This window comes from Eucalyptus grandis, chromosome 11 (assembly GCF_016545825.1).
Source record: "Eucalyptus grandis isolate ANBG69807.140 chromosome 11, ASM1654582v1, whole genome shotgun sequence".
NCBI classification, from domain to species: domain Eukaryota; kingdom Viridiplantae; phylum Streptophyta; class Magnoliopsida; order Myrtales; family Myrtaceae; genus Eucalyptus; species Eucalyptus grandis.
Window position 1 is genome coordinate 8217455 of NC_052622.1, and position 24692 is coordinate 8242146.

General features: G+C 35.5%; 1 protein-coding gene across 1 annotated transcript; it reads left to right on the forward strand.

Moving 5' to 3' along the window:
• The first annotated feature begins 5291 nt into the window (after window positions 1-5291).
• LOC120289708 (ankyrin-3-like) lies at window positions 5292-9508 on the forward strand. Its single transcript, XM_039305031.1, has 2 exons — window positions 5292-5768; window positions 9395-9508. Exons 1-2 carry the CDS (start codon window positions 5292-5294, stop codon window positions 9506-9508), a joined length of 591 nt encoding a protein of 196 aa, XP_039160965.1.
• The last annotated feature ends 15184 nt before the right edge of the window (window positions 9509-24692 follow it).

Below are 24692 nucleotides of genomic sequence, written 5' to 3' on the forward strand. Positions count from 1 at the left end.
TTCCCCAATAAGTCCGAAAATGGCAGCGAGAGGCGAGAGGTGAGAGGCGAGAATGGCGGCGGTCGTGGTCCACCAGTTCGCTCCGTGAATCACTTGCCGCACCTGGAGTCCCGACCGCTCCAGTAATCCTGCTCTTCCCTCAATTTTGCATTTCGTTTCGGATTGTTTAATTGTTTTGGAAATGCGCTGTGAAATTAGATGAGTTCTTTGTTGCTTTTTTCTGTGATTGCAACTCGATATCTGCGAAAGAACGCCTCGGTGAGTTGATAGGCTGCTTGAGGGATAGTGTTTTGATTTTTTTGTGTACTTTTGGGACCTTGGCGTTAACGAGTGGATCGAACTCAACAAAAGCCTTTGCCTATGGTAATGATCGATGAAACGGAGGGCAATGTATGACGAAGTGCGCATTTTGGAGGGTGCAAATCTCTATATCTCTTTCCCCCGATTGCTGCAAATGTTCGCTTGATGTGTTTCCTGGTGGTCCTGTCTTTCCTATCATTCAGTGTCCATCATGGTATTGTAGTCCTTGTATTGATCAACTGTTACGGGCCAAGAAGGGATTCCAAATTCAGGTTTTTGAAGGCAGTTCTAACAAGTAACAAAGTAATAAATTGCAGTGTGAGAAGTTAAGTATAAGCTAAGCATTCTAACGACTATGGATAGATGAAATGCATTTTGAATGGCAGGTCTAACTTCTAACAGCTCATGAGGATCTCCACCTTAGATAGATAAATAGTGGGCCATGAAATGTCCCACTTGACCAGGTAAGACGCATATTGAACTCTGAATGGGTGACCAAAGGCAATGGTTTTTGTGTCAGGTGGTGAAGTATGAGGTAATAAATTTTGAAGAAAAATAGGTACAGCGGAAGGATGATGTTTAATTTGATTTTTCATCCTGGGATCCACCACAACTTCCTATTCTTAATCTGCTTAGAGCAGATGAAATATGAACAGCAGCTTTTCGTGATTCTACTAAGATGTGTAATCACTTTGTAGTTAGTAAAAGTTATCATTACTTTTTAATGCTAATTATTGCCCTTTTTATGGTTATTGTTACTTTTTTGTCAATTAGGTGTTTAATGCATGTTAGTAATATTTAACGCTATTGCCTTGCATATACTAATACTTGCTCGTTCTTTAAAGACTTAAACTGTTCTGGCTAGATCTAAATAAAGTTAACCTGGCAAGTATATGCCTTGATTGTTGTTGTCAATGGTTGACAGGCTTCTTGATTGTAGACAAATCTCGTATTAGTTTTTCTCCTTGTCAATACCTTAACGTAGTGTATTCTCAATATCCTACTCTATTCTTTCTAGTTGATGATCTTTTCGAATTAGAATGTTTTTCAACCAATCTTTATGGATTTTTTTACATAGAATCCTACGTATTTAATCTGTCTTCTGCACCTTGCACCTTTTCAGTTTGAGATCAAGCCCATACCTTTCACGGTCTCATTTTAAACGAGGAATTTGTTTCATGTCAACGGATGTGGTTCATTGCCTCATCATGTCATCAAACATGCAAAACTAGGCCTTGAGATTCTTCTGATTTTGGATTTTCTGTTTGTCTTCTTCTACTGTAATTTCTTTGAACTGTAAAATCTCTTTATATGCTCCTGCCTCTAGAGTCTCTGCATATCAGTAGACTGTATTAATGATAACTATAACATCTGCTTTCTTGTAGGGGTTGTATTCTGTCCGAACAATAGTGAAGTTCACATTTACAAACTTTCAGAAGACAAGTGGGAGCAAGCGCATATTCTCCAAAATGTCATTATTTCAGTACTTCATCCTTAAGGAGTAATTGACTTTGAATTAAAATAACTGAAACACAGGGATGGTGATATACTAAACATTATTTATGTGAGCACAGAAATAAAAGCCATAAACTATATTTATTGAAAGATAAGCAAAACCGCATTTATGTTGAGCTCTCTGATTTCTTGTCTTCAGCATGATAATTCTCCTGCCATGTTTGTTTTTCTCCAAAACTAAAGAAATAGGTCCAAAAGACACTCTATTTTAGTTTTCCCACTTTTCTATTGCTTATCTCTTTATTGTTCTTTTCTCTCTCCAGTTTATGGTATTGATGACTTCTTTCTCCACAATGTCAACTGTCATTTCTAAACAGTGATTCGATGACCACGTATGACCTGCAAGCTGGAGTTCTAACTTAAGCTCTACAATGTCTTCTTTCCCCTTGGATGTCAAGGAAATGAACTGGTGAATGATGATGCACCTTTGAAATTTGATGTTGCTTGTTTTATCTTGCTAACAAAGCTTATCTCATCGACTAACAGATTTCCAGCATTTAATGAAAGATTCTAGCATGCACCCCACCGATGTTTCATTGCCTTAAACATGTAATAAGTACATGATGGTACATTTTGGTCTTATCTTTTGGTCTTATCTATGCTTGAGAATTTAATTTTGCATTCTACATAACAAGATTAAATGACTAAAGTCTATGTTATGCTAATTAATAGTTTAAATGAATAATTTTGTTCTTGGTGCTCACAATGGGGAATGTATCGTCACAACATGACCAAATTGATTCTGGAATAGACTGGAGTGCTGGGTCAAACAGAATAGTGACAGTGTCCCATGATCGAAATTCGTGAGTACCTAATGCAGTCTTTGTTCTTGTGTAAAATTACCTAATTGGAACCACCTTATGTTCTACCTCCTTTCTGCATATTTTTGAGTATCTAATGCAATTTTTTTTTCTTATGTAGATATGTATGGAATCATGAAGGATCAGAGTGGGTACCTACCTTAGTTATCCTTAGGCTAAGCGAGCTGCGCTTGCGTTCAATGGAGCCCAAAAGGTATGCAGCATCATTGAGTTTGAAGACGGGATGATGTTGAATGTTGCCTGTCAAAGACTTCTTAGAGTATTTACATTGTATTGAAGGAGAATAAAATTCTGTTGAAATTGCTAGGAGAATTTGGTTCGGTCGGTTGTTCTTAAAATGGCACTTGAGCTGTTAGACTCAGGGAGCCATTTACAAATGTGAAGTACCAATAACTTTCTGCATGAATTATAATTCCTCTAATAGGTTTATTCATCTTTCATAATTAGTTAAAAAATTGCACATAGTTTTATCTTACTTGTTTGGACCTTGCAGTTTAGCTGTTTGTGGTTCTTTTTTTCTCTATAAGTAAAGACAAATTCACAATGAGGCTTCAAGGGTGCTGACCTATATATAAAAAGAGCTGAGAGCAAAAAGAATGCTCATTTACCAAACTAGTGAGTTAGTTACGATCTCTGATTGTACTTCAAATTTGAGGTCTCCCTATATTTCCAACTCTGTAATGATCCTTCGATCCTCTCTCCCCTCTTCCTTTACTCCTCCTTCACATGTTACAGATATTTTCACTATGTGGCTGCTAATTTATTCTGCTTGATTTCCTCTTGTCAAATGGACTGAGTATGATGAGCTAATAAATACTCTCATGTTTTCTTCTTTTCCCTGCAGAAAACAAATTTGATGTTGGAAGTGGGGCTAAGACAATGTTCATATGCTACTATGAGCAAGAAAACAACTGGCATTAGCTTCTATTTATGGGGTTTTCCTCTTCATTGTTTCTTTAATTTATTTTTCACAATCTTATGTTGGGTTGGACATGTATTCTTCTGATGTGCTTTTTGTAAGTCATCACTGACTGATCAAGGATTTATGGGTGATATGTTTTCCAAATTTGGGGGACAAGTCAGTTGTGTTCAGTGCATTTGAACTCAATTCTTTTATGGTGAAAGCTTTTAAATTCGGGTATGAGCATTGGCCAAGCATTGTCTACTTGAAGTTGAGTTAGGTCGTTTCTGAGTATGCGATACTTGTGGATGAGCCTTATGTAGTTGTGGAAGCACATATGAATGGAAAAACGCAGAAGTTCACGATACAGGACTTTGAAGAGGAACAAATAGTATTCGGCGCAAGGTTGATCTTTGTTGTCTTTGCTCATTTCTTCAGCAGAGTTTGGAGTGCAAACTCCAATGGAGACTTCGAAGCAGTGCTGTTGCTACATATATGAATCAAATATCCCTCCTGCAGTTACTCCAAGAATTTAGCATTATGGAAATGAAGACCCGAAATAGAAATTAGCTAGTTACTGACATGCTCTATAACTTCATAAAGAAATGAGATGGTTACATATCAAAAAGAGAGGAGATTAGTCCACTTAGTTTCTGATTTTGGTAATTAGTTGACTTAGTTTCTGATTTTGGTAGCTCTTCAGGAGCAGTTATTATGTTCTGTTGTAGGTGGGTCAGTAAACTCATCAGGAAAAGACACAAATCATCAGTAACAAGTGTTGCTCGGCATCCTAACAATGTGAGTGTGTCCTCTTTCTCACATTTTTGTGGTGTTGGACACTTGCAACAAAGCTTTGTATCTCGTTGACCGGCTGCACCTGTGAATGCCTTTGTTATTTTCGATCATGCTTTCTGCGTACAATTTCTTTTGGTTACTAAGAGTCACTCCGTTTGTTTGAGTGAGAGTTCATGAATTTTTTAGGGCAAAATATGATCTTATTCTCTATATATCTGCATATGAAAGCTGTTAAGAATGGTAATAAGTTTAAGCAGGAAATAGTGAAAAAAGCACAGTGCAGTGCTGGAGAAATAGACGTGAAGACAATAAAATTGAAATGGTTCACTAGTTAGACTTGTTATTCCCTACTAAGGATTTTGTACAACATGATATAAGTCTGAGAATAGACTTCGTGATTTGGAATGGGAAAAAGAGTCGATGAGTTTTCAGTCAGTCATTGATTTAGGCATTTTCTTTAGTTAATTCATGTAGTCAAAGGCTATTTTTGAGATAGGATTTGAGATTCAAAGCAGGACAAGGGGATAAAGATGTACACGCTGACTGTTCTCCTTTCCCTTTTAATATATAGGGCTGGCAGTCCTTGAAGTTGATAACTTTATGCATTTGGTGGTTTTATCTGCTGATGAATGATTATGACAATGTTAAAAGATTTATTTAGTCTATATTACATTTTGGTCAGTCCTAAATGAGAGGAGATGGCTTCAATGCGGATTCATGCTTGCGAGATCAAAGCTTCAATCAAAATTATCACGACTAGTTTCAGTATTGCAATATTATCTAAAATCCGCAATTATCAATCCTAGTAGTGATTAAGGTTACATGAAGATGTCCTTATATTGAGACCAACCAAGCCCCAACCACCCTAAAATGTTTGTGCAGATGTGGTCCCTAATACGGAGCTTTTGACCCCAGATTTAGTCACAAGGATACTCAAGAAGAACGTGAAGCTATTTGCAATGACTGACTCCAGAGACGGTAATGTGTTCCATCTAGCAGCTTCTTTGAATGTTGCCCCAGTATTCAAACTCTCAGGACCAGAAACTGAGTATTTGGCCCGAGAACAAGACATGAATGGGGATCTTCCCATTCATATTGCGAGGAAGAGGGGTTGTGTTGATCTAATCGAGAAGCTACTTCCGATATCAGCTCCGTATAACAGGCGAGGACAAGCCATTCTTCATTTGACAGCAAAATATGGAAGAACTCAAGTAGTGAGATATGTACTTAGACATCCAAAACTGTGGATCATGATGCATGATAAAGATGATGCTGGAAATACACCTTTACACTTGGCAGCGAAGTATTCACAACCTGCCGCTTTGATTCCTTTTGTGCTGGCTAAAAGAATTAATCCCACCCGTGTCGACCACGAAAGCTTGATTGCTCTTACCATTGCTCGAAATCTCTCCATAAGGGAGCCTACATTACGGAAGGTAGATAACATGAATAGTCACTATTTTATTTATCGACGTGCTGGAAATTTCCATGGACTAATACCTTGATTAAGCACAGATCTTGTATACAACCAATTGATAGCATTGTTGAAGCATTGATCAATTTTCTAGGATGGCCGAGACTCCGGTAGGGTTAACGTTCCACAAATGTCTACTATAGTCTTAATAGGAGCTAGTTAAAGCTTGTGGCCATGAATATGTCCACGGGTGGAAACAAGTTAAACATCTTCGAGAAATGCATAGATAAATAGTTATATATCTTGATTAATTGAGCATATAAATACGGTCATGTATAGAAGTGGGGAGTTGTGTTGCATTCTTTTTTTTCTTTTCTTTTTTTCCCAAAAAGCCAAGGGTCAATGGTAGGGGTGAGCATCGGTCTAGGGTCAACCGTGGACCGACCCTAGACTGGCCCAACCTTGCCGGTCTTGGTTTGGTTCCCAAGGAGATTGGGTTGGTCTGAATCCTATTATTCCTAAACCGGCATTGTGCGGGTCAATCCTCGATCTTGAAAGTTCCGGTCAGTTCAACCCGAACCAATCCTAACTATATATATAATATTATTTGTAATTTTTTTATATAGAGAAAAGCTTAAAATAAATGACTTCAACAATATTAAACAGCTATTTAATGAAGAATTCAAGTAATTTTACATTATTCTTTAATAACTTAGGTTTTTAATGTTTTTTACGACGTCAATAGTCATAATTTACAAAGAAGGAAAATGTTTTTGTGAGGAGTCCTTAGGGCATCCAAAAAGGCATCTTATGGCATCATTCTCTAGTATTCGTTCTCTTCCGTCTTATTTGTCCTCTTAATTTCAATTTGCTAAAATCGAAAAAAAACAACTTCTCTACTTGCCACTCGACACTCACCTCACTCGCTTTGGGTCACTCGTGCTGCTTGCCACTTGATGCACGCTTGGCTTGTTGCTCCCCGCTCTTTCACCCCACTTGACCTCACCACTTCTTTCTTAGCTGACCTTCCTCATCATCGAATTCATTGGGTCGGTACAGTCCTCGATTGCCCTTTCAAGGAGTACAAAAATTACAGAACTTTCAATTTCTAAAATTGGATTCAATTTCGTGGTTAATTTTGATCTGGCGTGATTTTAGCGTGACCTAAACTATCAGGTAGCTTTTAGGAATTTTTGGTACAATTGACCTGTGGTTGATTATTTTCAAGCCACATTGTACATCTTTGACACATTGGTGACTCTCGGTTGTCGTGAAAATCTCGAGATTTCAAATACAGGCACAGGGTACGAAAATGACAGAAAAATCTATCTAATGCCGTTCGACAGAAATTTTGTAATTAGGTGGAATTACCCACATATTAATCACATACCTCTATTGAATCAACCTATCTCTAGTTTCTAATTGATTTTGACGGTGTTGTAATGACCCTTGTAGACTAGCACAAGTGAGAAGTCGATTCCGAGTCGAATTCTCAAGGTTATTGCATTAAAATCCCTTAATGACTTCACCTAATAGGCTAGTTATCTCGTGAAGGGTCATCTCAGAGAATAAGGCCATAAGCGTGTCGATGAAAAGCTCATTTCATCTCATCGAAATCAGGATGTCACATATGTTTTCTTTATCATCTTAGTATTCAATTTGCCAAAATCAAAAGAACTCGTTGCTCGACACTCGCCTCCCTTGCTTCTAGTCGCTTGCACCACTGACCACTCGACACTTGCCCCACTCGCCACTCGCCACTTGCCTCTCTTTGTTAACCTTACTTGTTATCAAACCCATTGAGTCAGTCCGGTCCTCGGTTGCATTTTCAGGAAGTTCAAAAAATGAAACAAAAAAATTATCAATCGGTCCTAGGTTGACTCTAGAACCGAACCAAATCCATTAGATCAGTCCGATCCTTGGTCCTAGGCTTAATAGGATCGGTTATTGATCTCAAAAATTGAGGACCAATATTGTGTAGATTAGTCATAGGATTAAGGGGTGGACCAGCCCAAGCTCACCCTTAATTTTGACCTAAAGCTTGGCTTATAGGTGAATTGATTTCCTTGTTATTTGACATGGTATCAAAAGAAGGGTTTTGAATTCTTACTCGGGGTTATGATTTGTTATGCAAAATCAAGATCGCAACAACAAAGCATAAACAAGACTGGAGCAATTCAAGGATCGCGAAAGCTAGGCCAAGAAAAGTTGCTCTGATACCATCAAAAAAAGCAAGAAGCCAAAGACAAGGAGAAGGAAAAGAGAGAAAATGTGGGGATTTTTTTTTTTTATTTTGTATTTTTGTATTGCTTACAGACTCAATGTACATGCTCCATATTATAGTACAAAATGTATATAAGAAAAAGACAAAAATATAATCAACAAATCAAATCCAATATTAAATTGATCTCAATTGATTCAATATATCAATCTCAATCTAAATAATATCTAGAAGATTCACGCTATCTTCCAACAAAGATTAGCAAAAGAAAAAGGAAAACAATGATTATTTGAGTAAAAGTAAATGATAAATCTCATTTTATACCAGGATATGTTCCAATACTTGAGTTGATTAATTTCATCCAATGTAAGCAAATCTGTTCGCCCATGTGCATTAAATGAAGGCTCTCTCCAGCTTAGCAACCAAGGCCAAAGCTACTATCATTGAGGTGTATTTTTGAAGCACAAAATTTGTGTTCTTAGATTAAATCACAAATTAATCAACTGATGCTTTATGAGTTAATTAATGGTAGAGTAGATGGAAGTGGGAAGCCATGAGATGAGAGTCATAAAAGTTATAGTAGATTAGTTTATCGCAATTTAATCATTCAAACCAATTTGACATAGATTCCAAATTATTCATCGAACCATATGATGAAAAAAGCTAACTTTCCCCCTAAATCAAACAATTTCTTAAAAGGAAAAAATTCGATAACTTCATGATCTCGATTGTTCTTAATTTGAAAATAGGTACATGTGTTTTCCAAAGCATGACCATTTTCTGGATTATTCCTGTTGCTCTTGAGGTTATTATGTTTCTATCCTAATAAAGCTAAAATATCCACGTTCATCGTCTTTTGTCCCATTTGTGATTTCCCCTATTCTTATTTAAGTATTTAATTATTTTGGCTCGATTTCTGCATTTTGCTTCTTATCGAAGAGAAGAAAGAAGGGGCTTCAATCGGGTGGAGGCAATTAGGTTGGGCCACCTCCGTACTCGTGCAAGAGCCCACCCGAGCTTGTTCAGGCAGTGACTCCTCGCCAGATTAGATTACGCCAAGTGGCTAGCCTCCCGCCGACCACATGGAAGCGGGACGTTGCGCATGATGGCGTAATTTATTATACGGACTTTAATGCACTTTTTAATTATTTAATTTTTACGATGTAATCTAAATCTTTTTATAAAATTCCAATTTAATTGTTTCGATTCATTTTAGTTTGAAAAGTTTTACATGGCAATCCTGTCATAGTCGGCGGGCCTCCATGACATGGCCGGTGGCCCAACGTCTAGGGTGGACAAATTTACTCGACGTCATTCTGAGTAAATTTTCTGAATTTTCTATTTTTTTTTCATTTTTCTTTGCGATGAATCATCTCCTTCTTCCTATCTTCACGGTTCATCATCTGCTTAATTTTTTGCTTCGATAGTTCATCACCCTGCTCTATTTGCCGTTCAGGTCAACGGCTCCCAATTCACAGCAAGCTAAGGATCTTAAGCTCCGCCGCGTCGTCAAACTCGAGTTCAAGATCTGGAGGGCTTGACTTATGTTGCGGCAACGAAATCTGGAGGGCTTGAGCTCCGTCGCGACATTGAGCTGGAGCCCCAAGTCTGATGGCTTGGACCGTCAATTCAGACAGTGTTGCGTCTTAGCTATTCGCGTTCTCTCTGTAATGAGACTTGTAGAGTTCTGCAAAAGAGTGAATATTCGATTCCGCCGCCATGAAGATGTGTTCACATCATTCTATCAAACCTGCAGTCCGGGATGAACTTGATGGGTGTTCTAAGACCACAACTTTTGTGCATATAAACGATTGACGAATCGACTTCTTAATCTGGCTTCGGAGGGATAGTGAAAGGAACCTGCTCGTAGTCCAATGAAACACTAAATCGAATGGCCTGAACATGCTTTTCATATGTGTTGCTATTTTGTGATGATAGGGGTCGTATTATGTGTTCCATCGAATTAACATGGGCAATTGTCACCAAATTTCTATGCATATAAATGAGTTTGGTGTTTGGTTCATGTTGATGTATAATCTAGGGAGTGGAGGACGTTGAAATCTAGTCAGGACAGAGCTAAAAAGGAGTTGCAATACGTAACTCTAGGAGAGGGGAAATTGTAGAAAAGTGACTAGATATGTAGTTCTCCTCCTCCGACCTCTGTTTTTACTTCAATGTTGTTCGGTATTGACTTGTCAAATGGAACTCTAATGTTATCTTTGATAGTTTTGCCTAATGTAGGTCTCCAGTAAACATGCTTCCCAACAAGGTGTTTACCGTCTCAACCCAAAAATGCCTAGGGATTTTCTATTTCTTGCAAGGTCCTATTTTTCCTCTCAACAACACCATTTTGTTACGGTGTATAAGGAGATTGTGCTCCATGTACTCATCACAAAATGATTTAAAGTCATGATTGCTTCTAATGCATGAAATGCCAAGCCCATTCTCATTTTGGACTTTCTTAGCAAGCTTAGTAAGCTTAGCAAATGCATGCAAAGCATTATTCTTATGAGGTAGGGGAAAAAAACACCCAAGCAAATCTAGAATGACTTTATAACATGTTCATACATTTTTCTTATGCAAGCAATCTCAAAGTGGAAATATAAACCTGCTTATAGATTAGATCTTTTGCTTAAGATTATGTTAAAGATATTTAGGAAATCTACTTGATTATGAATATTTCTTAGGATTATGTGATATCTCTTTTGATTGTATATATCTTGATTGATATATGTTATCTTTGATAGTCTCTCATAAAACATATAAATAGGCTATAATACCCTTTATTATGACATATCGAATCATATAGAAATTCATCAAATCTATCTTCCGCATTATTATTCTCAACTTGGTATCGAGTCTCATTTCCTAAGTCAACTTGGTGCACTCAGTGCACCTCACACACCTAGAAATTTCTTTCTGCTTTATACCCAATGCACCCCTAATAAAACAAATCCATCCCGCCCTCGACAATGTTCACCAAAATGCCCCAATTCTCATCGAGTAGGCACCATGGCGGTTGTGTTATGATGTTTGTAATGCGTTGCCAAGTCGAGCTTTTTTTTTATATTTTTTTTTTTTTCTATAGAGGCATTTTTCAATGCCGAAAGATGTGTCTTTGCACAATAACTTTTGCTTATCAAGGCTTGGCTTATTCCGCTTGCTGTAACCAAGCCATTTGTATTGTCCACGTTTAAGTTACCATCTTGATAGTAAAGTTAGCCACATAGGGTGCATCCCAATAACTATTTTCCCAGTTACTTGTATAGGCCGCTTGATGCTACGACTCTAGTTATAGACTACATCACTTAGTTGTTGTTTTGCAAGCTAGCCGCATCAGTGCCTTACTGTTTTCCCTTAGATTCTCACCGCTTACCACTCTTAGACTAGTACCGGATGCGGCCTCATCCGCTATGTCTCAGCAATAGGACATTGTTTGAACTTGCATTCAAACTCAAGTTGACATCTTCAATATACCTTGAGATATTTAGGAAGTCTACTTGATTATGAATATTTCTTAGGATTATGCGATATCTCCTTTGATTGTACATATCTTGACTAATATATGTTACATTTGATAATCTCTCATAAAGCCTATAAATAGGTTGATGTACTCTTCATTATAATATATCAATTTATATATAGAAATTCCTCAAATTTGTCTTCCGCATTATTATTCTCAACTGATTAAAAGAAATTACACATGTCATTCTCTAAAACCTACTTGTGTAATTAACTTTCTACACTGCTACTGTACTGAATAAAATTCTTCTGTTGGCTTTTGATACACTAATTGATCTATAAGTATAAACGTGCTATTCTATTTACTGTTTTACTCCGACAGAGGCGTCACAATATCTTGTTAATGAATTAACATTGTAATTCGTACACATAGTAACTGAAATATGAGTAATCTATAAATCATAAATCATTTCATTCATTCATATTGTGCTGTGGCTGCTCTTCTCTTTACAGAATTGAAAAGAAAAAATAATCATATGAAAAGGTCTCTGTTCTTGAAGTTTGACCTAGTTCAAGAGCCCAAAATGGAAGCTACCCCTTTTTAAATGGTAAAAGTCATTATTTAGGCTTAATTTTTTTTTTTATAAGAAATCCAAAGTTTTGGCAGCTGAGTACTTAAGCCTTTTGTCAGACAGTGTGACTGTTAAATTGTGCTCGTCGTCAGCTGAAGAACAACGAATAAAGAAAGAATTACTGATAACTTAACGTCTTAATCATGCAAAAAAATGTAGTGATTTTATTTATTTTCAAATCCTTATTTCAAGGATGTCACGTCCTTATATCTGAAGAAGGGCCATTAACTTAACTGAGATTATTTTATTATTTTTTGCCTTACTATATATATATATATATATATATATATATATATATTATATATTATGAGGATTAGTACCCAATTGACTATATTATTCTGAGGAATTTGATTCCTTTGAATACTCGATACACAAAACTTTAATTGATTGGAGTTTGAATTGCTGAAATTGTGATAACAATGAAGTCAAAATGTAAAATATTGTGAGCTACTAACTATAATAACAAGAGCAGCATGAAGATTAGGTTGTGCGCATGCAGATGCAGTGTGAGACAGTTGTACATTCATATATTATATATACTTTCAGTATGTTTAACTTGAAGTTTACTTTTTCGAAACACAAATCTGTGCGTTTCTTGGGGAAGACGAAATCTAGATTTTAAAAAAGGCGAATTTGGTTTATTGTCGCCAGATTTGTCTAAGTTGGATTTATTTGATCGCTCAAATTTTGGAGAAAAAGACGAAAATTGTTTCTTTTATGTGAGAGATTATGGGCAGTTGGGAATCGTAGTGTGTCGGGATCAACAGGGAATAAATAAAAATGGATAGCTTAATGTAAAAAGCATATAGTTAGTTGGATCATTAAAAGATGATATTAGGGACTTTTGTAGAAATCTGATAAATTATAGTTGTGGATATATATATAGAGGATTTAACTCCAAATAGTCTCTCCAACTTTGTAGGATCACTGTCATATTGTTTCCAATAGTACTCATCTTCACACTTACATTAAGATTTGACCTAAAGTTAAAGCATGAAAATGTATAATCATAAGGTAAATAAGGGAAATGGAAAGATTCTTCTTATTTATGGTTCAAAGAGCCACCCCTATTCATTCGTTCATGAGACGCGGGTGGCTGTGGTGCATCAGGCGGGCGCCCAATGTTGAGGACAATAACTGGATCCTGAGGATGAAAATGAAACTTGCAATGGAAAGCAAGGGTAGGAAAAGCGACTCAAGATCGTGTCAACTAATTAAAGATGAAAGTGAATATTATTGCAATTGTGGGCTTAAAGACCACACTTCAATTGTGAATATCCACTTCAAAGCTTCAACCTTTCATATTGACTTTCTGATTTTCCGATTTTCCTCAAGCCATTCGATTTTCTCATTGCTAGTTGGTGATTTCTTTTGAAAGGTTATATTCTTCTTTTTATGTTGTGGCTATCTTCTTATGTCATATTGTGTTGCAATTGACTTTTTTTTTTTTTTTATGTGGCAAGAAGAACTAGGGCTTTCATCACAACAAAACATGCAAATAGCAATTGATAAGTTTCTGCGTATTAGTTTCCAAGATTAGAGCAGTTCGTGCAGAGCTAATGCGACCCATTTTTCGCTTTTAGCCGCAACAGTCCCTTTAGCACCGAACTATAATTTTTATCCTTTAAGTTTTCGTCTTCTCCAGCGCCTTCACTATGTCTGTAGTGTGAAAAAAGGACGAGAGAGAGAATGGGTGATCAATTCTCAGGAGGGCCATTTCCGGACCTAGAATTGGGAGCTGACCCTGTAACTCCCGATTCCAAAATTTTGGAATCGGGAATCAGCTGGCCGATTCCCAAACTGCCGATTATGGTTCCCATCCAATCTTGTTCCTGGGTTACCCGTGAACCGATAGAAGCATGTAGATCTAACTCAGTATTGGGTTTTAAATTTTGTCTTTATAAATATTCATTTAACTGTGTTTTTAGCTTTTATCTTTGTAATAGTAAAATTAGCTTGAAAATGACACTAGAAGTGCCATAACTTTTATACAACACTCTCTTTAGTGTCAAAACTTTTAAAGTGATCACTTAAATGTCATTCAAAAAAAAAAAAAAAAATTTACTTCAATATTTTCACCGATTTGAATTCCTGAAAATTTAGACAATGTATAAACAATGTAATCTTTTAATATAAATAGTTTGACATGGCTCACTAGCAAAGTGAACTCAACATTATTTGACCTAAACGACATCCTCTAACTCATGTTCGCCCCAAATTAACAAATTGGGAACAAGTTGAGTCTCTTCTTCTAACCCTAAACTCCTGTCCAAGGATTTGGAGTAAAATTACAATATGAAACTTACATTGGAGACAAAGAGCAGGAAATGCAACTCAAGGTTGTGTTAATCAATTGAAGATGAAGGTGAATATATATTATTCTAATTTTGGGCTTAAAAGTCAAAGTATAAACAACACGTCAACTGCCGATATCCACTTCAAAGCTTCAACATTTTGTACCGACTTTCAGATTTTTCCACTTTTTCCTCATGCCATTCGATTTTCTCCTTACTAGTTGGTGAATTCTTTTGAAAAGTTATGTTCTCTTCAATTTTGTGGGTATCTTCTTAGTTGGTGATGCTTAATTGTCAGATTGTGTCGCAATTGACTCTTTTATGTGGGAAGAAGAGAAATGAGGTTTTCATGACAACAAGACCTGCAAATAGCAATTCATAAATTTCTGTGTATTAATTTTCAGGATTAGAGTAATTCGTGTGGAGCTAATGCTACCCATTTTGTGCTTTTAGCTGTGATAGCCCCTCTAGCACGGAGCCATAATTTTATCCCTTTAAGCTCTTGCCTTGTCCCCCGCCTTCACTATTTCTGCAATGTGAAATGAGGATGAAAGTGGGGGGGAGGGTAAGGGTGATCAGTTCCCAAGTGGACCAATTCTTGATTTAGAATCAGGAATTGACCCTTTAATTCTCGGATCCAAAATTTAAGAATTGGGAATCGAATTAGCCTATTCCAACCCGATTTCTGAGTTACCTATGAATCGATAGAAGCATACATATCTACTCAGTATTGATTTTTTTTTTTAAATTTTGGTCTATATAAATATTCATTTACCTGTGTTTTTAGCTTATATCTCTATAGTAGAATAATTAGTGTAAAAAGGACAAGAGAAGTACCATAATTTTCATAAAACACGTTCTTTAATGTCAAAAGTTTTTGAGCAATCACTTATATGTGAAAAAAATTACTTCAATACCATTGCTAATTAGAATTGTTGAAAATTCAGAAGAGGAAATTTTTTTTTTTTAAAGACGTGGTTCACTAGTAAAGTGAACTCAATATTATTTGACCTAAATGACGTCGTCTAACTCATGTTTACCTCAAATTGACAAATTGGGAACGCACTGAGTTTCTTCTTCTTACCCTAAACTCGTATCCAAGGAATTAGGAGCAAAATTACCATATGAAACTTGCAATGGAGAACAAGAGTAGGAAAAATGACTCAAGATCATGTCAATCAATTGATGATGAAGGCGAATATTATTGCAATTGTGGTTATAAAAGTGAAAGCATAACACTTCAACTGTGGATACCCAAAGCTTTAACCTTTTACTGTGAAAAGTCATATTCTTTTTTTCAAATTTGTGGGCATCTTCTTTGTCCGTGATGCTCAATCGTCAGATTGTGTTGCAATTGATTCTTTTATGCGGGAAGAAGAGAACTAGGGTTTTCATGACAATAAAACCTGCAAATAGCAATACATAAGTTTCTGCATATTAGTTTTGAGGATTAGACCCGTTCGTGTGGAGCTAATGCGAACCATTTTATGCTTTTAGCCACGATAGTCCCTCTAGCACCGAACCATAATTTTTAGAATCAGGTTCCCAAGTGGGCCGATTCCTGATTTAGAATCAGGAACTGACCCTTTAATTCTCGAATCCAAAATTTTAGAATTGGGAATCGAATTAGCCTATTCCAACCTGATTTCTGAGTTACCTATGAATTGACAGAAGCATACAGATCTACTTAGTATGGATTTTTTTTTAAATTTTTTTTTGTCTATATAAATATTCATTTACCTGTGTTTTTAGCTTATATCTCTATAGTAGAATAATTAGTGTAAAAAGGACAAGAGAAATACCATAATTTTCACACAACACATTCTTTAATGTCAAAAGTTTTCGAGCAATCACTTATATGTGAAAAAAAATTACTTCAATACCATTGCCGATTTGAATTGTTGAAAATTCAGATTAGGTAATTTTTTTAATATAAATAGTTTGACATGGTTCTAAATGACGTCATCTAACTCATGTTTACCTCAAATTGACAAATTGGGAACGCACTCGAATCTCTTCTTCTTACCCTAAACTCGTATCCAAGGAATTAGGAGCAAAATTACCATATGAAACTTGCAATGGAGAACAAGAGTAGGAAAATGACTCAAGATCATGTCAATCAATTGATGATGAAGGTGAATATTATTGCAATTGTGGGCATAAAAGTGAAAGCATAGAGAACACTTCAACTGTGGATACCCAAAGCTTTAACCTTTTACTGTGAAAAGTCATATTCTTTTTTTCAATTTGTGGGCATCTTCTTTGTCCGTGATGCTCAATCGTCAGATTGTGTTGCAATTGATTTTTTTATGCGGGAAGAAGAGAACTACGGTTTTCATGACAATAAAACCTGCAAATAGCAATACATAAGTTTCTGCGTATTAGTTTCCAGGATTAGACCCGTTCGTGTGGAGCTAATGCGAACCATTTTATGCTTTTGGCCACGATAATCCCTCTTGCACCGAACCATAATTTGTTTTCCCTCTAAACTCTCGCCTTTTCCTACACCTACATTATGCCTGCAGTGTGAAAAAAAAGGAAGAGAGAGAGAGAGATCTTTATTTATAAGTGGCGTTGTTTTGTCAAGAAGAGCCAAACCATTGCCACGTTGAGCTGCCTTTTTTTTTTTTTTTTTTTTTCATATCATAAAAAAGCTACGTGAGAATCAATTTTTTTATTAAAAAGTCACTTGGGATGAATTGCCGGAATTTATCGCCGGAGGCAAATGATTATTTTGCTCTATCGATGCAGCACTCAAGTGATCGCTCGAAAATTTTTGGCACGAAGTGAGTGTTATACAAAAGTTATGATACTTCTAATGACATTTTCATTAGAAATTAAAACTTATTTAGAGTTGTATTGAGTTGATTTTCGTGTTTTTTTTTTTTTTCCTAATTTACAAATTTAATTAACAAAGTAAGAAACACAACAGCTTGAAAGGTTTAGAGTGCGGGACACCTGGAGTGCCATAACTTGGCACGCCGGGACACTTAAGTGCCATAACTTTAAAATGGTACACTTAAGTGCCATCATCGGAGTAAAATGGGACACTTAAGTGCCACTCCGGCGAAAATCCGGCCAAATGGCTGATGTGGCGACTTTCCGGCGAGCTGGGGTCCCAAACGGCGTCGTTTTGCACGCCGACGTGGCGGAGAAAATGCAAAAACGACGCCGTTTCGCGTCTACGTGTAAATAATAGTATATAAATTAATTAAATTAGATTTAAAATATTCAAAAAATTTAAAAAAAATAAGAAAAATTTTAAAAATTTTAAAAATTAAGAAAAAATTTAAAAATTAAGAAAAATTTAAAAATTAAGAAAAATTTAAAAATTAAGAAAATTTAAAAATTTTAAAAAATTAAGAAAAATTTTAAAAATGTTAAAATTTTTAAAATTTTAAAAAATAAGAAAAATTAAAAAAATTAAAAAAATTAAAAAAATTAAAAATTTTAAAAAATTTTAAAAATTTAAAAAATTTAAAAAATTTTAAAAAATTAAGAAAATTTTAAAAAATTTAAAAAATTAAGAAAATTTAATTTTTTTTAAATTAAGAAAATTTTAATTTTTTTTAATTTAAGAAAATTTTAAAATTTTTTAAAAATTAAGAAAATTTTTAAAAAAATTAAAATTATAAAAATTATAAAAAAAGTGGGGAGTGGGAGGCCGAATGGGGCGGCTCCCTTGCCGCCACCGCCGGCTCCCTCACCGCCGCCACCTCCGCCGCCGCCGCCTCCCCCCTTTTTTAATTTTTAAAATTTTTAAAATTTTCTTATTATTATTTTTTAAATTTTTAAAATTTTTTTAAATTAAAATTTTTTAAATTTTATTATTTTCTTAAATTTTTTTAAATTTTTTAAAATTAAAATTTTTAAAATTTTCTTATTTTTTAAAATTTTTAATTTTTTAAAATTAAAATTTTTAAAATTTTCTTTTTTAAAAATTTTTTAAAATTTTCTTATTTTTTAAATTTTTTTAATTTTTTTAAATTAAAATTTTTAAAATTTTCTTTTTAAAAAAAAGTTTTAAAATTTTTTAAAATTAAAACTTTTAATTTTTTTAATTTTTTTTTTTAATTTTTATGCGATTTGGAGCTCCATGAGCCACGTAGGCAAAAAATAATAATAAAATATTGCCACGTAGGATTTCCGGCAAGGGTCGCCGGAGGTGGCACTTAAGTGTCCCACTGAAAAAAAAAGTGGCACTTAAGTGTACCGTTTTGAAGTTATGGCACTTAAGTGTCGGCGTCTTGCCAAGTTATGGCACTTGTGGTGTACTTCGCCGTGGAATCTGGATTATCTTTGTTCGAATAGAACGCGTTTGGAGATTTCGACCGTGATGGACTTGAAATGATTAATATATAACTGATCACTTGTTGAGATAAGACTTAATTTCTTGAACTTTCAAAAATTTGCACAATGCTAAAAAATTCTAATAGCTGGCGTCATGCGGTGTACATGGTGCGTCCCACGTACTCTCTCTCTCTCTCTCTCTCTCTCTCTCAGCCTAAAAAGAAAGGAAAATAAATTCGTTGATTTGAAAACTGCCGCATCATATGTTGGCTCAATAAACGCTGACAAAGCAGTTCACGTAAAAAAAAAAACTACATGATGTGATCATATAACGAAAGGAGAGAGATTAGTACTACAGGTTGTTGCGGCTTCATTGACAAAAATGTACTGTAGAAAAATTTTCTGTGTTCAATTATAGCCATGTTGGTGGACTTTTTTTAACTCTGATGAAAAGATTGAAAAAGAAAGTTAGATCATGTAGATATTCATCGTGTCAAATTTACTGTTCAAATTCATCAACTTAGGGTGTGTTTGTTTCATAAAAAATATAACGTATTTGGAAAATGTTTTCCAGGAAAATGGTTAGTTTTCCTTTGTTTGATGATACGTGACTGAAAGTATTTTATGATATTTGGATTGCATTTGAAAAATGATTGAATGGCATTTGACCTAACAATTGACAATAGTGTGCCTCTTACTTCCAAATTAATTTGTTGAGTCCATATTACTTAATAAACGGATTTTTATCGATCAGTTGAGTAAATCTAGAATTTGAACCTGCAAAATGAAATGGTAACCTAAATTCATACACATTTTTTTTTTTTCTGAAAATGGACATGATTTCCGGTTACAAGGGCAACTCAAGTTGTTAAAGCCGTCAAGCAAGTTCATGTTTCTCAGGCACAATGTCCCATGCAGTACATGAGCTAAACATTTCATAGTTTAGTACTAATGTCTCTATCTTCCCATGACACATAAGGATAAATTGTGCCACAAAAGGGTACTTGGATAGCTACTACAACAAGAAATCAAAGAATATTATGCTACAAAAAGCGACCTGGATAGCTACTACAAGTTACCAAAGGTCCAATGTTTAGACAATATCAAGAACAAACATTCAAAGTCTAATGCTTAGCTACTTGAATAGCTACTACAAGTAACCAAAGAACAAGTCTAATGTTCAGACAGTATCAAGAACAAACATTGAAAGTCAGATGCTTGTCAATATCCACTTTCTCTTCTATTTAAGAAAACTTCGAGCCATAACTTCTTCAGCTTAACACTCTTGACAATGAATGCTTTTGCAACTCTCTCATTGTCCACTAGATAATAAAAGGCATGTGCAAGGGTAGCTTCATCAAAACCTTCAACCTCCATCACTTCTTTGTAGAGGACAAAATTAAAATTCAGTTATGTCTTCACCCATGTGAAAATTAACCACATCAAAAGACTGTTATTTGGCAAGAGTGATTAAGAATTTCTCTTGCATCCACCACAGACGCAGATCCAAGTACTCATTCTCATCTCAGACAAACTGACAATAATATAGCAGAAAAATCGCAAAAATGATTAAAAAGGTCAAGAGAATCTAAGTTCTTACCAACACTCGATCTAATATCAACTGTATCACCAGTTGCTCTAATTGCTCCTTTTTAAGATCAGAACCTGGAGAAGATACATAGCAGAAAAGATAACATGAAAGCAAAATTAAAGCTGGAAGAAGGGACAATCACAAAAGGAAGCTACAGACTCCTAGAGTGGCATTATCAAGCAAGAAAAACGGATTATTCAAAATAAATGGATAGCATCTCATAAGAGGAGATTTATCAGCATTAGAACAAAAGGAAAACCCATTTACAGAAACCTATTCGTTTGTAGCTGATTGCCGAAATTGTTTGATTGATACCAAATAACATTGTCTCTAGAAAAGACCCAATACGAGCTTAATTGCTTTGTCCCATGCAAATGTATTTTTATCTATAATAACTAAGATTTAACTCGATTCTTCTAGTATCTTTACACATATCTTATGTTATTTATCAATTTGACATGAGTCTCCCTGCTGCAATCTATATAGGATTGCCACAAATTTGGAGATAATTGGGTACAAATAACATAGCCAGACTAATCTGCTTATTTGCTGTCTGAATATCATGTTAAACTAGAGGATGAAGACATCAAGTTTAAGGGCCAAAGAACTACATTACAGGCTTTATACTGTGTCAGGACCAAATTTTTCGGGGTGTGAACCACCTAGGGTTTGGCTAATGGATTGTTAAGCCTAGACTTAACTCGGGCTCTCCCAAGCCCATACCAATTCGTGACTTAGGTTCAAGTTCTTAACATGCAATTGATTTTCAATTAGGAGTCGCCCCTAATATATTTTTGGTGGGTCGATTAGAAACCAAGTAAAGTAATGAGGGATTCACTTTACTCCTACGAACCAGATATTTATGAGTTCGGGGACTTGGTTACGCTAGATTTCTCTAACGCCCTTTCGGTACCTTTCTCTTTTGTTTTAAAAAAATGTTTGGCAAACAATTTGAATTGATTTTACTTCCCTAACATGTGAGGTGACCATGCGGGTGCACAAACCATCAATTTAACACTCAAGAAAGCAAGTGAATAAATTGCAAAACTTACCTCATAACAACGAAAGCATCTGCGTTGTTAGATCAGAATTCATATCAACAATCCTAAATATGATTTCTAATTAACAAGCAATCACTCAATTTTCGCTTTCACTTTTTTAACGAGACTATAATCCATATGCAATGCAATGCTTTTAATCTAATATGAAATGATATGGCATGGCAACATGTCCTAAACTATATGAATGAATAGAAATGCAATGATTTCTTAATGAACATGCAATAATTAAATATGCAATCTAAATTAACCAGAATGACTTAATTCTAATGACGTGTGATGCAATGCAATGACGTACAAAATTATTTTAACTAAAATGATATGCAACATGCAATTTAATATGCGAGCTATTTGTCATGCGATATTTATTAAATGACCTAATCTAATGACGGCAATTTCTAATTAAATGAATCTAACAACAATCACTAAATGATGTGCATTTTGTGGACCTAATTCTATATGACATGCGCATGATTTTTTATTCTAAAAATGCAATCTATCCTAGAAATTGCAACTAATTTATCCTAAGACAAATTTTATGAAATTTGAATTTTAAAAAATGATCTAGCTAGATTAAGATTCTATCTAATTTAAACTAGGATTAAGTCATATTAAATCCTAATTTAAACTAAGACATTATCTAAATCTAAAATGCAATTTATCTAAAAAGATGATCTAAATTTAAAATGAAACATGCAATTCTAATCTAATATGCACAATGATTTTTTTTTTTTTGTGTTTTTCTTTAAGAAATTTGAAATTAAAACTAACACATAATTAAACGTGCAATTCAAATAAAAAAACTAACAACCTAAATAAATGCACTTTATTTTTTGGATTTTTTTATTTAAAAATTTGAAATAAGATTGCAATCCTAAATATGCAAGATAATAAAAACAAACCTAATCCTAATTCAGATGTTTTGGATTTTCTTATTTAAAAATCCGAAATAAGATTGCGATTTTAACCCTAAGACTAGGAATATTCCAAAACAAACTTAACCCTAATTCGAATTTTTTGATTTTTTTCCTCTTATGAAAATAAAATTAATTCAAACACCACGGCATCAAATCAAGTAAGACAATATTGATATCCAAAAATTGGGCATGAGATCGGGTTGACCAATTTTAAAATTAAATCGCAAATCAAATCTCGGCCTTGAGATTGGATTGTCGATTTTTATAAAGGATTGCGAGTCGGATTTCGAGCGCGAAAATCGGACCGACAGGCGAGGGCACTTTCATATTGGAATATCAATAATATATTTAGGAACAATTTTACTAAAAAAAACAGGCTATAGAAGAAAATAAAAGCAAACAAAAATAAATAAATAAATAAAAAGACTACCTAATCCTCCTTTTCTTTTTTTTGTTTTTTCTTTTTCCCAAAAAGAGGGCTTTCTTTGGTGCGGCTGGTCACCGGGGCAGTGGATCTCCAAGGGAAACTGGCTGATCAGTCCGGCAAAGGGGATCCGGCAAGGGTGAACCGGCGGCAGCAGCAGATCGCGGATGGTGCGCTGCAAGCGTCGGGTCGCTGGTCGGAGCGGCACGGGCGGAGCAGCAGGCACAGCTGGTCGCGGGTCAGGCAGGACAGGACGTTGCGGACGAAGCTGAGCAGAGGAGCAGGTCGTCGAGCGGAGATGTGGGCGCGGTCGGGCCGGACTCGGACAGCGGGACGTCGAGTGAGCGGGAGCGTCGATCGTTGGTCTCCTGAGCTTCGGGGCGGCGAGCGGCGCGGGTCGGCAGGACGTCGGGGGGAGCGAGCAGCGTGGGTCTGCCTGGCTTCGGGCTGAGCAACAGCGGCAGGTCGGATCGAGCGGCGCGGGTGCTTGCGAGTTGCAGATCGCGGGCTTCAGATGGTCGGGCACGTAGAGCCTCGCAGGCGGGGCACGGTGATGCTGAAGAAGATGAACAGGAACAATTTTCCTTCTTTTTTGCTTTTTTCCTTTTCTTCTCTCCTCTGCAGCCGCACACTCTCTCTCTCTCTTTTCTTTTTACTTTTTACGTCTTTTCCCCCTTCGACGAAGAGAACGCCCCCTCCTCTCATACGCGTATGGCCTTTTATAGGGGAGGGAATTGGATTTTTAAATTCTTCCTCAAATCAACATCCGCAATATTTTTCACAAAATTCATCCCATGCTAATAAAGATTCGAGATTAAGATGAAGTTTTTCTCTAAATCCAAATCTTTCAAAACCAAATCGCAATATTCTTTTAGCCATCTGCCCTATTAAAAAAAGATTCATATCTCGGAAAAATTTTAAAATATTATATTCCCACGAGATAATTTTTAATTATTAAAAAACACGGGCTTGGGCTAACTTGTTCGCTTCATGGGCTTGATTCATCTAATTTGAATATATCCGCCACCGGTCCAATAAAATGCAAAAAATGCAAATAACAAAATAAATGCTACTTAAATCTATATGCTATGCAATTAATAAAATTAACCCCTAATTTCCTATGCAATAACTAAATTGCCAAATTTAGGTGTCAACATACTGCAAAATGGATATTTAAAAGAGAACTAATCAAATAGCTAGAGAATTTCACAAACAAACCCAACAAGTACACATTCATTTTAATGTTACATGCATTTATTATACAATATTAATTTTTCTTGAAGAAGATGAATGGAAACATGAATCAAACGACTAAAATGCAGAGAATCAACATTAACTCAATGATGTAAAGCATTGATCAAATTTTTCCATCAAAATCGAGCAAAAAGTTAAGTGCTCGGGTAGATTACTTGCAGTAAGGTAAAATCTCCAATGAAGATTGTGTCACGCCTCGAACCTCCGAGCGCGTGCCCATCCCTCTCTATTTAGATAGATAAAGCTTTCAAGCCATTGTGTTTCTTATATTGTTGATTAAATTTGTAAATTAACAAGAAAATCAACCTTTACAACTCTAAATAAGTTTTTACTTCTAATAAAAAGGATATTATAAGTGTTATGACTTTTGTATAACATTTACTTAAGTGTCAAAACTTTTCGAGTGATTAGTTGAGTGCCACATCAATAGAAAAAACAATCAATTAAGTGTCTCCGATGATAAATTTCGGCAATTCATCCTAAGTGACTTTTTAATAAGAAGTTCTATTCTTATGTAGATTTTCCTATGATAAGAAAAGCAATTCGAGGTAGCAACGATTTGGATCTTCTTGACAAACGACGCCTCTTGTGAATGAAGAAATCATTCGCCCTCTCTCCCCCCACACTGCAAGCAATGTGAAGGTGCGGGAAAAGGAGAGTGCTTAGAGGGAAAAAATTATGGTTTAGTGCTAGAAGGACTGTAGTGGCTAAAACCACAAACTGGGCCACGTTAGCTCTACTCGAACTACTTTCATCCTGGCAACCAATACGCAAAAACTTATGAATTTCTATTTGCATTGTCA